General features: G+C 44.4%; 1 protein-coding gene across 3 annotated transcripts in view; it reads right to left on the minus strand.

Annotated features, from left to right (window-relative positions):
- Positions 1 to 14,643, minus strand: part of UTP4 (UTP4 small subunit processome component) — an 881,210-nt gene that overhangs the window by 695,177 nt on the left and 171,390 nt on the right. For all 3 annotated transcript variants that reach the window (XM_044082023.1, XM_044082022.1, XM_044082025.1), the window contains one exon: positions 5,088 to 5,279. In XM_044082023.1, the coding sequence (XP_043937958.1) occupies positions 5,088 to 5,279 (192 nt within the window). The remainder of the gene's footprint in view (positions 1 to 5,087; positions 5,280 to 14,643) is intronic.

Consider the following 14,643-nt stretch of genomic DNA (forward strand, 5'->3'; position numbering starts at 1 on the left):
CAGAGGGAGCGCGGACGGAGCCGGCAAGTGCCGGGGTCCGGAGACCCTCAACAGAGCCCTCTCCACTACATCAAAAGCGAAGGGAGCCGACCTCGACCAAAGGATCTGACAATCGGCTCCCCTCGGATCCGAAGAGTGGATCGGAGCCGGCGCCAAGCACTCGGATCCGGCGGGACAGTGCGCTCCGACACAGACGGCGCCGAAGGAGCACTGATCCCCGGATCCGGCTCGGATCCAGGCTCCGAGATCGGGTCCGACGCACTCGAGGGCAGGGTCGGATCCGGTACCAAGTACTATCGGCTCCGACCTTCCCCGGCTCGAAGCTGCTCGGCTCCAGTTGCTCCGAACCCGGATAGCGGGTCGGAGAAGGAGCAATAGGCTTAAAAGGGTGTTGAGCTCCCCGAGGGAGGCAAGAGCACTCCCATCTGCATCTGGGCCTGGATGAACCTTCTCATCATCCGGTCCAGATCAGCATCAGAAAGGCTATGGGTAGATCTCGAAGAGGCTACCGAGGTAGGCCTGGAGTGCCTCCTCGATAGCCTCGACGGAGATCGGGTCTCCTCCTCCTCAGGACCCGTGAGAAGCACACAGGGGACCGGAGCCGAGAAGGAGGAGACCGAACCGACAGGAGCCGGGAGAAGCCGCTTGGCTGGCGGGCCGAAACAGAGGTCTCGCCCGCCGCTTGTGGTGCTTCTCCCTCCGGTCCTTTAGCTGCATCCCTCTCCTCTCCAGAAGCGGGAGTTTGAGTCCCAGGAGCAGGAGGGTGCCACAGGGGAACAACTGCAGAAACAGTAGTCCCGAAGGAGCGGAGGCCGGAGCCGAGTCCGGCGGTAAAGACCCGCCAAGACCAGCTTGGACCTCCGCTCCTCAGTGCCCTGGGGTTGAACCCTGCACAAATGGAACAACCAGATGTGAGGTGTTCAACCCCAAGACACTAACACACCGAGTGTGGCCATCAGCCGGTGAGAGCTTATGGCCACACTCGAGCATTTAAATATAGATTTAGGCTGTTCAGCCATAATCTATAAAACCTAAAGTTACAGAAAGTAACTTAAACAACAAAAAAACACACAGGCCTACACACACACTCACGCACAGCAAGGGGAGGGAATAAAAATTATTACTTTAACTTAAAATAAACTCAAAACAGTCTATATTAAAGGGAAACCTACTACTTTCACACAAATTTAGTTAAAGAATCAAAAAATTTTCTGTTTTTAAACAAGAAAAGAGTTCACTTAGCTGAGAGCTATGTACCCACATCCAGTTACCAGCGCGGCAAACAAGATCTGAGGTCATGAGGGTAGAGCAGGGCATTATGGGTGAGGGGAGGAGCTGAGAGCTTGGATCCATAGCTGGAAAACCATGCCGGTTCGGATCCGATATCGGATCCATAACCCACAGGTTGCAGACAAATGAATATCCTACTTCAGATCGGTAAATATACAGCGCACGTTTAGACGAGACAGTGGTGCAGAATGGTAAACTTATAGCGCGCGTTTGAGGAGAAGGACAAGGAGGTGCCAATGAAAGTTAAGGTAGAAAACAAACCCGCAATAAGAGACAGCGGTACAGAATGGTAAATATACAGCGTGGGTTGAGATGAGACAGTGGTACAGAACGGTAAACATACAGCGTGCATTTGAGGAGAAGGACAAGGAGGGCCAATGAAAGTTAAGGTAGGAAACAAACCCGCGAGATGAGACAGTGGCACAGAACGGTAAACATACAGCGCACGTTTGAGGAGAAGGACAAGGAGGGCCAATGAAAGTTAAGGTAGAAAACAAACCCGCGAGATGAGACAGTGGCACAGAATGGTAAACATACAGCGCATGTTTGAGGAGAAGGACAAGGAGGGCCAATGAAAGTTAAGGTAGAAAACAAACTCGCAAGAAGAGACAGCGATACAGAAGGGTAAACATACAGTGCGCGTTTGAGGAGAAGGACAAGGAGGGTAATTATAGACAAAGTAACAATACTAACAGTATTAAAGTCTGGAAGAGTCTGCATATGAATGGTACACACTCGGTAACCAAGGTATCACAACAGTAAAACTACGGATTTAGGTCAGACCACATTTTCTACCCAGTCACAGTGGTACTGCGGTGTGATTTGCAAATTCATTTAAAGATGATGGGATTACCAGTTATTCTCAGTTCAGCAGGCATAGAGTTTCACTTGGTGCTGCATCTCCTGTTTTAGTGCCACTTTTATGTTTTTGTACGAGGCGTTATTGGATCTAAGAGCTGTGTTAGTAATACAACACTAGATGTTACTTATTGGATCCAAGAGCTGTGTTAGTAATACAACACTAGGCGTTATTTATTGGATCCAAGAGTTGCGTTAGTAATACAACACTAGGCGTTATTTATTGGATCCAAGAGCTGTGTTAGTAATACAACACTAGGTGTTATTTATTGGATCCAAGAGCTGTGTTAGTAATACAACACTAGGTGTTATTTATTGGATCCAAGAGCTGTGTTAGTAATACAACACTAGGCGTTACTTATTGGATCCAAGAGCTGTGTTAGTAATACAACACTAGGTGTTATTTATTGGATCCAAGAGCTGTGTTAGTAATACAACACTAGGTGTTATTTATTGGATCCAAGAGCTGTGTTAGTAATACAACACTAGGCGTTATTTATTGGATCCAAGAGCTGTGTTAGTAATACAACACTAGGCATTATTTATTGGATCCAAGAGTTGCGTTAGTAATACAACACTAGACGTTATTTATTAGATCCAAGAGCTGTGTTAGTAATACAACACTAGGCGTTATTTATTGGATCCAAGAGCTGTGTTAGTAATACAACACTAGGCGTTATTGGATCCAAGAGCTGTGTTAGTAATACAACACTAGGCGTTATTTATTGGATCCAAGAGTTGTGTTAGTAATACAACACTAGGCATTATTTATTGGATCTAAGAGTTGTGTTAGTAATACAACACTAGGCGTTATTTATTGGATCCAAGAGCTGTGTTAGTAATGCAACACTAGGCGTTATTTATTGGATCCAAGAGCTGCGTTAGTAATACAACACTAGGTGTTATTGGATCCAAGAGCTGCGTTAGTAATACAACACTAGACGTTATTGGATCTAAGAGCTGGGCTAGTAATACAACACTAGGCGTTATTTATTGGATCCAAGAGTTGTGTTAGTAATACAACACTAGGCATTATTTATTGGATCTAAGAGTTGTGTTAGTAATACAACACTAGGCGTTATTTATTGGATCCAAGAGCTGTGTTAGTAATGCAACACTAGGCATTATTTATTGGATCCAAGAGCTGCGTTAGTAATACAACACTAGGTGTTATTGGATCCAAGAGCTGCGTTAGTAATACAACACTAGGCGTTATTGGATCTAAGAGCTGGGTTAGTAATACAACACTAGGCGTTATTTATTGGATCCAAGAGTTGCGTTAGTAATACAACACTAGGTGTTATTTATTGGATCCAAGAGCTGCGTTAGTAATACAACACTAGGCGTTATTTATTGGATCCAAGAGCTGCGTTAGTAATACAACACTAGGCGTTATTGGATCTAAGAGCTGTGTTAGTAATACAACACCGAAATGGAGAGTTGAGGGCTTGTCACTATTTTTCACGCAGAAGTTTATATTTATTTTAATGTCCACGGGCAACTCCTTGATGCTGTTTCTTAACTGTCACAATTTAACATGGAGACCTTCAGACTTCTCCTGTACTGTTAGACATCTCCTGTGGTACTAACGAATAACACAGTGCTTTCTAGATTGTGTAAATATATAGGCAACGATGTTTGATGTTCACCATGGGAAACTTGTGTGAATGTAACGCTTGGTGCTGTATCCACTTCCTGCAAGGAGAATACATTTGGGATGTTAGGTACTTGGTCTGATTCTCACTTTTGAAGGAAACAGGCGAGGATCCAAAATGGCCTGCAAGGGCAGCTAGCCTAGTACCTACCTACGAACACAACAGCAGATGCCATCTTTCCATCATACACTCTGCCACCTGCAGTTTTGTTCAAGAACATAAAATGCTCCAATTTCTTCTGGCACATATTTATTTATTTAAATTTGTTGACCGGGAAAGTCCGACTAGGACAGAGCCTATATTCACCAGAGGCCCTGGGAGAAACGCTCCAGATGCATGTCTTTGGAATATGGGAGGAAACCCACATGAATGCAGGGAGGACAAGCAGACTCTGCACAGAAAGCACCCCAGCTGAGAATTGAACCAAAGAACCTCTTGCTGTGAGGAGATGTTAACCACTGCACCACCCTCTACCATGCTGCTTATAACCAGGTGCAGTTTTCTTCATAAGTGCAAATGTGGAGAACATGACTGGATAGAGCAGGGAACATGTAGGTGACAAGAATCTCAATTAACATGGCCAAGAAGATAAAGTACAAACCTGTGCTGTGGCAGTGACATTAGCTACTCTGCTTGCAAGTTACTTTACTTACACATATAGGGGTTCTAATATGACAGCAGACAACTTGTGTGTCAATACATACAACTATCACTTTGGGGTGGGGAGGCTGGCATAATGTTAAGATGTTTACCTTACAAACACAAGGTGCAGGGTTTGATTCTCACATTGAGTAATTGGCTAGGCTTAAAATGGCCCAAAAGGGCAGTTAGCCTAATACTAATCAATGAACCTATAAAACCTTCACTCTAACACCAACCACCTACCAAAACACCTCCATATGGAAAATTCCCAAAATCATGCCCCTCCAAGTGCTGAAACTCTATATGGCTTGCACAGTGGCATGCTTTTGCTGATGCAAAGATGTATGTAAACAAACAGGAGAAGAATGACCATTTCTGACTTTAGCCAGATAATCTCTGCACTAGTGAGACGTGATTTTGTAAACCCATTACAACACATTTAGCAGGCTCTAAAAGCTCTCTGATAACACTATATACTGTTCAGCCGTTCAGCAGCGATACTGTTCAGCGATGATCGCTTGTCCCTTAAGCAGCACAGGTTACAAACGGAAAAGGTGTCCAGTGTCGATATTTTCTCTCTCTGAAGCTGCTTAGATCGTGAACTGAAAAGTGAGCGAGACACTGATGGTAGTCAATACTCACCGCCAGATGGGTGCCGGTAGAGTTTGGCGCCACACACCACAGGGGCCCGCCAAAGGCATTGGTGCTGTACTTTGGACAGAGCCTCTCGAGGTCATATTCTACAACTTCACCATTCAGCCCAACTGTGAAGAGACGGTTATGGTTGACCCAACAGATGCTTTCTGTTGATCGCTCCTCATTTCCCGGAATCACCTAGAGAGAGAGGAAAAAATTTCAACATGCAAAATATGTCAGTAAGTTAGCCTGTTAAAATCATTCTAAATAAACAGGTATGAAAATAAAATGTTAGGCACAAATGTGCCCAACTGCTTCACTTATCCAATACAAGTAAGAACACGTGCCTTGGTAATTACAAGGATGCAATCAAAATGAGAACACAAACATCTCAAACACTACTATAATAATACACTTTACAAGTCCTGGGTAAGTCACATAACACCATAGCGTCCCAGGCTGCAGAGATGGCTAAAGGGTACATCACAACAAAAAGTATGTGTGCGTGTATGTTGGGGGGGGGGGGGCTTTTCAACATGCAAAAACATGTTGCAATGCAACTTAGTGCCTTACAGACACCTGCAGGAATGTTACCTATTCCTCCTCCTCCATGGTCTCTAGCACGGAATACAAAGTACAGTTTTGTACCTACCATAAATGTAGATGTCCGAACAGGATAGCATCTGCAGTCCTAACAAATGGGTTGTCCTGTCGTCAGGCAGCCCTTCGGTCGGCCGGATTCCAAAGTCTGGGTCTGGCCTCGGCTGGTGTCGCACTTCACCCGACGTCATCTCTGCTGGTCTTCGGGTATAAAAAGGCATCAGCCGACGCCATTTTCCTCAGTGTTTCTTGCCCCAGATGCCAGTTGCCCTCTTGGAAACCTAAATTTTGGGTAAATGCCAATGTTTCCCAGAAAAATAGTAGGCAAACACAAAAAATAAGCATGTATGTACATATATACAAACAAATACACCATAAGAGATCCCCCCAGCTAGCTATTAGGAGGGTAAATACCCTAGGAGTACCACAGAGGGGAAGGAGGGTGGGTAATCCTGACTGCAGATGCTATCCTGTTCGGACATCTACATTTATGGTAGGTACAAAACTGTACTATGTCCTTCAAGGATGCATCTGCAGTCCTAACAAATGGGTAGAATACCATAGCCAAACTAGGGGAGGAGGAAGAAGAATTATGGTGTAGTTAGGATCCCTTGCAATACAGCAGTGGCAAACCCTGCTCGGGATCTAGAGTATAGAGGTAAGTTATAATGCTTGGCAAATGTATGCACAGAGGTCCAAGTAGCCTCAATAATGTCCTTGGTAGCCACTCCTCGTAAGAAAGCTGTGGTAGTGGCTGTAGCCCTTGTAGAATGAGGTCTTATGTTCTGTGGAATTTGCTTTCCATGGTAGGAGTAACAGAATCTTATGCAATTTCCTATCCACTTGGAGATTGTCTGTTTGAAATTGCTTTTCCTTCCCTTCCTGTTGCATAAGCTACTAGAAGCTGGTCAGTTTTTCTATTGCCCTTGGTTCTGTCCAGGTAGTAGCGCAACTGTCTATGTACATCCAAGGTATGCAGCAGTCTTTCCCCCTGTTCTGTGGATTGGGAAAGAAGGTAGGTAGGTGGATTGCCTGGTTTAGAGACACTCTGGATACCACCTTAGGCATAAATGTAGGATTAGTTCTCATGGACACTCTATCTTGATGGAAGATTAGGAAGGGTTGTACTGCCATTAAGGCCTGTAGTTCCGAAACCCTTCTTGCTGAAGTAATTGCCAGTAGGAAAGCAGTTTTCCAGGATAGGTGTTGAAGATCTGCTGTTGCTGCTGGTTCGAATGGAGGGAGTGTCAAATTTCTAGCACAAAGTTCAAGTCCCATGCTGGTAATGGTGGTTTCCTAGGAGGTTTTACATTCTTGATTCCTCTGAGGAACTGCCTGAGTAGAGGATGTGAGAAGACAGGGGGATCAAAGCTGTATTCTGCAGAAATAGCTGATGCATGTATCTTGATGGAGGAATAGGACAGGCCTGTATGGAGAAGCTCTGCCAAATACTCCAGGATGTTGGCAATATCTATCTTTGACACATCTTTTCCTCTTTCAGTACTCCAAATGACAAACCTTTTCCATTTCCCTGCATAGTTCCTTCTTGTAGAAGGTCTGCGGGCCTCAAGGATAATGTCTTTAACCCTTTGGGATAAATCTGGGTTAGTTGCTGTTATGTAATGTTCCAGGCAGTCAGTTGCAGAGTTTTTAGGTTTGGATGCATGATGTTGTAGTCGTTCTGAGTTAACATCAAAGGCATCAGGGTAGTGTCCACGTTCTCCCCGAGACATGCTCCTCAGCAATGGATACCAGTGTTGTCTTGGCCAATTTGGAGCTATCAGAATTATCCTTGGACGTTCCTCTTTGATTTTCAGTAGTACCTTGTGCATCAAAGGAAGAGGTGGAAATGCATATGCTGTCAGGCCTTTCCAACTGAAGGATAGAGAGTCCACCTTCCATGCAAGTGGGTGGTATGTCCTTGTGCAGAATTTCTTGAGCTGGTGATTGAGTGGGGATGCGAATAGGTCTATTTGTGGCATTCCCCATTTCTTTGTGATGGCCTCGAAGATGTCCGGGTGTAGCATCCATTCGTGAGCATCCGAGGTAGTTCTGCTTAACATGTCTGCTAGGATGTTTTCTTTTCCCGGTACAAATATTGCCTGTAACTGAATGTTGTAGCTCAGAGCCATATTCCATAGGTCCAGAGTCATTCGGCATAGGGGGTATGAATGAGTGCCTCCCTGTTTGTTGATGTACCACATGACTGTGGTATTGTCTGTCCTTATCATTAAATGGCCTTCTTTGAGGAATGGTCTGAAATTCTGGATTGCTAGTTTTACTGCCAGCATTTCATTTTGATTTATGTGCAGGTGCAGCTGATCTGGAGTCCATAATCCTTGTATGCATTTGTCCAGCATGTGGGCCCCCCAACCTAGGTCTGAGGCGTCCGTTGTGATGGTTTGGCTTGCTTGAAAGTTGTGGAAGGGCAAGCCTGGTTTTGACTGGCATGCTTGAGCCCACCATAGGAACTCTTGCTTCAGGCATGGGATTAGTGGTATTTCGGTTTCTAAGCTGTGCCTGTGTTGAGACCATAAATTCTTTAGGTACCACTGTAGCTTTCTCATATGCAGTCTGGCATGGGGGACCAGGATTATGCATGATGCCATGAAGCCCAAGGCCTGCAGTACTTTCCTTGCTGTTAGTTTGTTCTGCTTTGTTAATGCCAAGAAGTAAAGAGGAGTTGTTCTTGTTTTTCTGCAGTTAGGAATGCCATCTGTTTTACTGTGTCCAATTCTGCACCCAAGAATGTTCTTGTTTGGGATGGTATCAGTCTTGACATTTTTAAATTGACTGTGTATCCCAGGGCTTGTAGTAAGCAAATGACTCTTTGTAAGTCTTTTGTCAGCTTGCTTTTGTTGTCCGCTTGTATCAGGCAGTCGTCCAGGTATGGATAAATTTGGATTCCCTGTAGCCTGCAATGAGCGATCACTGATGCCAGGCATTTTGTGAATACTCTGGGCAGTAGATAAGCCAAAGGGCAATGCTGAGAATTGATAATGCTCTGATCCTGCAAGGAATCTGAGGTATCTTCTGCAATTTGGTCGTATGGGGACGTGCAGGTATGCCTCCTTGAGATCTAGAGTTACCAGCCAACACTCCTTGCCCAGCATGGGAAGAAGTTGCTGTAGGGTCAGCATTTTGAATTTTGGAACAATGATGAATGTGTTTAAAGCGGACAGGTCGAGAATAGGTCTCCAACTTTTCTCTTTTCTTGGTACTAGGAAGAGTCTGGAGTAGAATCCTTTGCCCTGTTCTGTAGGTGGTACCCTTTCCACAGCTCTCATCTTTGTTAATTGAGCTATCTGTTTTAGAGCTTCTGTTTTCTGATTTGGAGGTAGGTTTGGCATTCCTCTTTTTACTGGTAAGGTGTGGAAATGAAACCTGTAGCCTTGGTCTATAGTTTGCAAAATCCACTTGTCTCTTGTGATATAGTGCCAATTTTTTGAAAATAAGGCTAACTTTCCGCCTAAGGGTGCTGCTATTTGTTCCCTGGTAGGCGGTGTCAGAGCCAAGTCACTGTGATTGTCCTGTTGCAGTGGCAGTGGTTGTGTCTGTGCCTCGTTGGTTATTGCCTTGCCACTGGCGTCCTCTGTAGGCACCTCCTCTGGATTGATTTCTGCCTCTGGAACGTCTATTCCTGCCTCTCTGAGATTTAGAGGAGTCTGGAAAGGACCAATTTTTGGAAGGCCAGTTCCTGCTAAACCTTGCGGGCTGAACCTGTAAGAAATCTTTAACTGTTTGTACAGATTTTGCCTTCTCTTCCATTTTCTTCATTACTTGCTGGGCAGGAGAACCAAATAGACTGACCTTATCCATAGGAGCATCTAATAGCTTTGCTTTAACATGATCCGGCAAGACCTGTTCTTTCAACCATGCATGCCTTCTTATAACTGTGCCAGTCATGGCTGATCTAAATGAAGCCACCAGTGCATCATAGCCACATTTTAAAGAATGGTTACTAACCTGCTGAATGTTATTCACCATTTCTAAAACATATTTCTTATCTAAGGAATCATCAGAGGACAGTTTCTTAGTTAACTGATCAAGCATAAACTCTTGGTATTGGATCATATGAAACTGACAGTTCAAAGCTCTAGCTGAGAGAGTAGCAGAGGTGTAAACTTTTTTACCCCATCTCTCTAAGGACCTGGATTCCCTTTCAGAAGGGAGAGGGTTTTTTGCTGAGGTCGAAGCTGCTGCCTTAGGCCCCTGGGAGATAGTCTCAGGATCTGCAAGTGGAGCCTTGTATAGGTGGTGATGAGTGTCCGGTACCCTGTAAAACCTATCGGGCTTGGCAGGGGCTGGATGTAAAGTATCAGGAGCAGTGCAAACATCATTAAAAGCATCATCCACAACAGGAAGAACTGGAGGTATAGCTAAGGGCCTATGTTGCGGTAAATGTAGAAAGGTCCTAAGCCTTTTTCTTGAATCTGAGAAATCTTGTCCCTGCCATTGGAATTGCTCTCTCATGGCATGTAAGGTTTCCCCAAAGGAAAATTCCTCTGGTGGAGAGGCAGAAGGAATAGATTCTTCAGCATCGGAATCTTCATAAGTAGAAAAAGGAGCCTCTGGGATGGTCTGTAATGTCTGAATCATCAGAAGAATCATCTGAGGACACTGGCTCAGGGGGCTCTGCTCTAGGTCTCTTTTCTGGAGGCAGAGAGGCCCTGTCTGGGTGAGATTGGGATCCCCTTATTAAAGAGATGAGATCCTCTGCCAGAGTAAGCATTTGGGAACTGGAACTGGGCCTGTGAGATGGGGGCTTAACAGGCACAGATTTAGCAGTTTTGGCTGCTTTAGCCCTGGCAAAGGCCTTTATAGACATGGCTGCAGGGGGCCTAGCAGCACCACGTGCTGGGGTAGAGACATCCAAAGGGATGGTGTCCGATAATTCTAGAGGAACCACATTAGTAGGCAAAACTTCAGAGGCCGATTCAACCAGGGTAGCAGGAGCCTCGGTAGTAGTCATGGATTCGGCTGAAGATTGACCCGTTTGCTCGGTTTCGGCCAAAACCGAGACACTCGCGGTTTGCTTAACCGTGGTTTCGGCCGAAACCGCGGACCGCGAGTGTCGGTCTTTTCTTCGTTCTTAACAATTTGAGAAGTCGGAGGATCCGACGGCATAATGTACGCAAAATCTGATCCGAAAAACTGTTCGAAGCACAGGCTAAACAGGCTGCTACGTCGTGGTCTGGGCCTAAACAAGGTAAGCAGTAAGAGTGGAAATCTTTATGAGGTATTTGTTTCCCACAAGTTAAACAGTTATTCACTTTTTCTGACATCGGCTGAGGCAAGAAAGAGTCCCCAACGGGGTACTTAGCTTTTTAGAAGTCTTCGAAGTAGTATTCGGTAGTAGTAATCTCTGGATCTGACCGACCGGCATTTACGAACAGCTTCTGCTTCGGGCGCCACGCGGCAAGAAAGACTGAGGAAAATGGCGTCAGCTGATGCCTTTATACCCGAAGACCAGCAGAGATGACGTCGGGTGAAGTGCGACACCAGCCGAGGCCAGACCCAGACTTTGGAATCCGGCCGACCGAAGGGCTGCCTGACGACAGGACAACCCATTTGTTAGGACTGCAGATGCATCCTTGAAGGACATCTGTCTTGTGAAAAATAACAATTAAGTAATTGGATGGCACAGTGGTGCAGTGGTAGTGTTGTCAACTCAACAAGAGGTTCTCCAGCTTGATTCTCAGCTGGAGTGCCTTCTGTATGGAATCTCTGCATGTCCTCCCTGCATTTGTGTGGGTTTCCTCTGGGTGCTCTGATTTCCTCCCATGTTACAAAGACATGCACCTGGAGTGTTTGCCTCCATTGAAAATTGGCTCCATTCCAATTCGGACTTTCACAGTAAACAAATGTTAAATAAATAAAAATAAAGTAACCTAAAAAGGACCCCAATCACAGACATATTTTTGGTATAGTGCAATATGTAAAGTAAAGAAAAATACTAACCACACATTGCTTGTTTGCCTGCATTCCCAAAATGTTATGCATAGCCAATGCAAATTTCATCAGTGAAGACACGTGCAACCCTGTTAGTCACTGCACACTTCATCTCGCAGTCAGCTGCTTGGATCAGCTGAGTTCGTACCACAGCAGTGAAAGCATAAGAGCTCATTTATTCAGCTGCACATATTCATTTTTCTCAAGGCTCACTAAGAACAAGACTTTATTACTTGTAGGTCACATATAAAACAGTGACACTGTATCACTTGCGAGTGTCTTCTCAGTAAGTAGTCCGATCTAACAGTGTCCTGGATAAATAGCTTCTCAGCCTTTACCCTCTCTGTCAGAGGCTACTACTTCTCAGAGTTGCAGCCACCTCAGAGTGAGAATAATAAAGCTTTGTGGGGAGTGGGGGGCTGCCACTCCAGGGCTCATTTCTTCAGAGCTTCCTTGTGCCTGGCTTGGACACCTGTGCTACAAGACTTGGACTGCTTCCAAAACCATCTGGACCTACAAAGCTGATACAAGTATTTTTTTTTGCATTTGTTGTAACTGTCTCAGTGCTATTTAACATTTTTGTGCTACATTTATTGATATGGTTGAATTTATTACTGTTTTTATTCCGCACATGTTAAATAACCACCATCTGTTTTTACTGTACTGCTCTTAGGTTGTTTTAACAGTATTCTAATATTTCCTAACCTCACCTGGTACTGCAAAAGCTGTTTTGTGTTAGCTAAAGTTTTTCTGAGTCTACCAAAATATTTCCAAGTTTTGCAAAGTTTTTACGTTGTTCTCTTAATTTTTGCACTCTCATGTATTTTGTTGAACATTCCTCAGGGTTAGTGAACTTTTTTACAAGGATTCGATAGTGCAGGAATTCTGTTGTTGTAAAGCTTTGTTACTGCACTTGAGCTCAAAATCAGTTTGTTTTACATGAAGAAGGTTATTTTGCACTCTGGTGGGAGCAGAGCTGAATTCAACTGATTCAAGTTGGAAACTGCTGGTGGAAAGCTTAAATATTGCCGTCTTTTTATCTGATTGGCCTGAGGGATTTAACTGTGTAAAAGTCTTTCATCCTGCTGGTACAAAAGCCTGTACAAACACAGTTTCCCATGCCTTGTGCATAAGCAAACCTCTCAAGTTTACAATCCCCTACAGGAAACACTCTCCATAGTCTCCCACTATTCACAGTTGTTGGAAAAGCTGCCAGTTTGTGTAGAGGGCAGTACCACTGCAGGTCATATAACTCGAGCTCTATAACATTTGGCAACTTTTGCCAGCGGTCTGGAAAGATTCTGCACAAATTCAAAGCATTCACTAATAAAACAGAAATCATAAGTACTTTGAGTCATCTTTGCACTTTGCTGACTATATTATCATTTTGCTGATTTTACCATATGTTTCTGCACTTTAGAAAAGCTGTTCTGCTGCCTTAATTAGCTAGCAGATACCACAGACTAGATTCAGATCTGCTGAATCTATACTCTATTGTTACGCTTGAGCACTATTCCAGCCATCTTACATTAGGAGGGCCCTGCCTGAACCCTTGTAGAAGTGTGCAGTCTGAGCCTCATCCAAGTTGGAGATTACTGCAGCAAAGCTCATTGTGTGGTTTCCCATTTGTAGTTTAGCTTACAAGTGTTTAATTTTGCCTGTATTTAAGCCTTGTATGCAAAGCTGCGCACCACACAAGAGGGTTCAGCGGTGCCCTGTATAGAAGCAAATGCCTTGAAAGACAATTGTTTCCAAGACATCTGTTATTGAACCCTCCCAAGCTTCCCTGCTGCACTGTGGGGAAACTCAGTTGCGTACTGAGAAGCGTTGCCATAGTTTTCATCCTTAGCCTTCAATAGAATAAACCCCATTGTTAATCCTATAGCAATATCTGGTCAAACTAGCCCACTCCACAATAGTAGTTATGGTAAAAATCTGCCAAAATGGATGGTCAGTTTCCAACCACTTCTCTGGCTAGCCTGATTGACAAGAGCATCCCTGAGGCAATGTAGTAACTGCCACATGTATACTGACAACTGCTTACTTCTAAAAGAAATGAATACAATATGCGAGAGATGTAATTACACTATGAATTTGGAATCATTCTGTCATGTAACAACAAACCAGACAAACAGGTTGCCAGCACACACATGAGCAACACCTGTCACACAAAACAAGGTCACAACACACAAACCTACATACGCAAAGGTACTCAACCGAAGCCTACCAAAAGATGAGAGACCACCAATGCAAACCACATGCACACACAGCAAACCAAACAGAATCCACTACACAATACACACACACCAGTGTCTCAGCAAATAAGCCCGTAAGACAAAACACCTCAAAACCAAATGTCTTTGTCACTGGCGACTCTATAGTGAGACACACAGAGGTCCCCCTCACCAGGCTGGACAAGCAGAAGGTCACAGTCAGGTGTCAGGATCCATTAAATCCCACACGCACTCAAGTCACTCAACAATTACCATTATGACATTGTCATAGTACATGTTAGGGTGAATAACTTGAGATGTACCTCTCTGGACTATATGACGACATGACTGAACTCTCTGATTTTGTATCCCAGGCATGTATGTCCCTAGCCCTAAGCAGCATTCTACCTTCACCCAAGATGATGCCACAATATACACAAAAAATGATTTACTCCAACAATTGGCTTAGCTTTTGGTGTCAATCCAGGGAGATCCAGTATTTATCAGCCTGGGAAGACAAGGTTGACGCACCACACTGCTTTGCTAGAGATGGTCTTCACCTGTCTCTTCTAGGATACTGGCAAAGGTGCTTTGCCTACCCCATAATGCCTTTTTTAGGCAATGTCAAAACAACAAAATTTCCAATGTAAAAAAAAACCACTTGAGACAAACTCAGTGTTATGTTGCTTAATGCTAGCAGCCTAAACAGGAAACTGCACTCCTGGAAGCAGTCCTCACCTTGGAAGATGATGACATCTGTCCAGTCAGTCAGTGAGACATGGTTCAAGGCCACAGAC

The sequence above is a fragment of the Protopterus annectens genome, chromosome 8.part1, assembly GCF_019279795.1.
Source record: "Protopterus annectens isolate FY-2018-M chromosome 8.part1, PAN1.0, whole genome shotgun sequence".
Taxonomy (NCBI): domain Eukaryota; kingdom Metazoa; phylum Chordata; order Ceratodontiformes; family Protopteridae; genus Protopterus; species Protopterus annectens.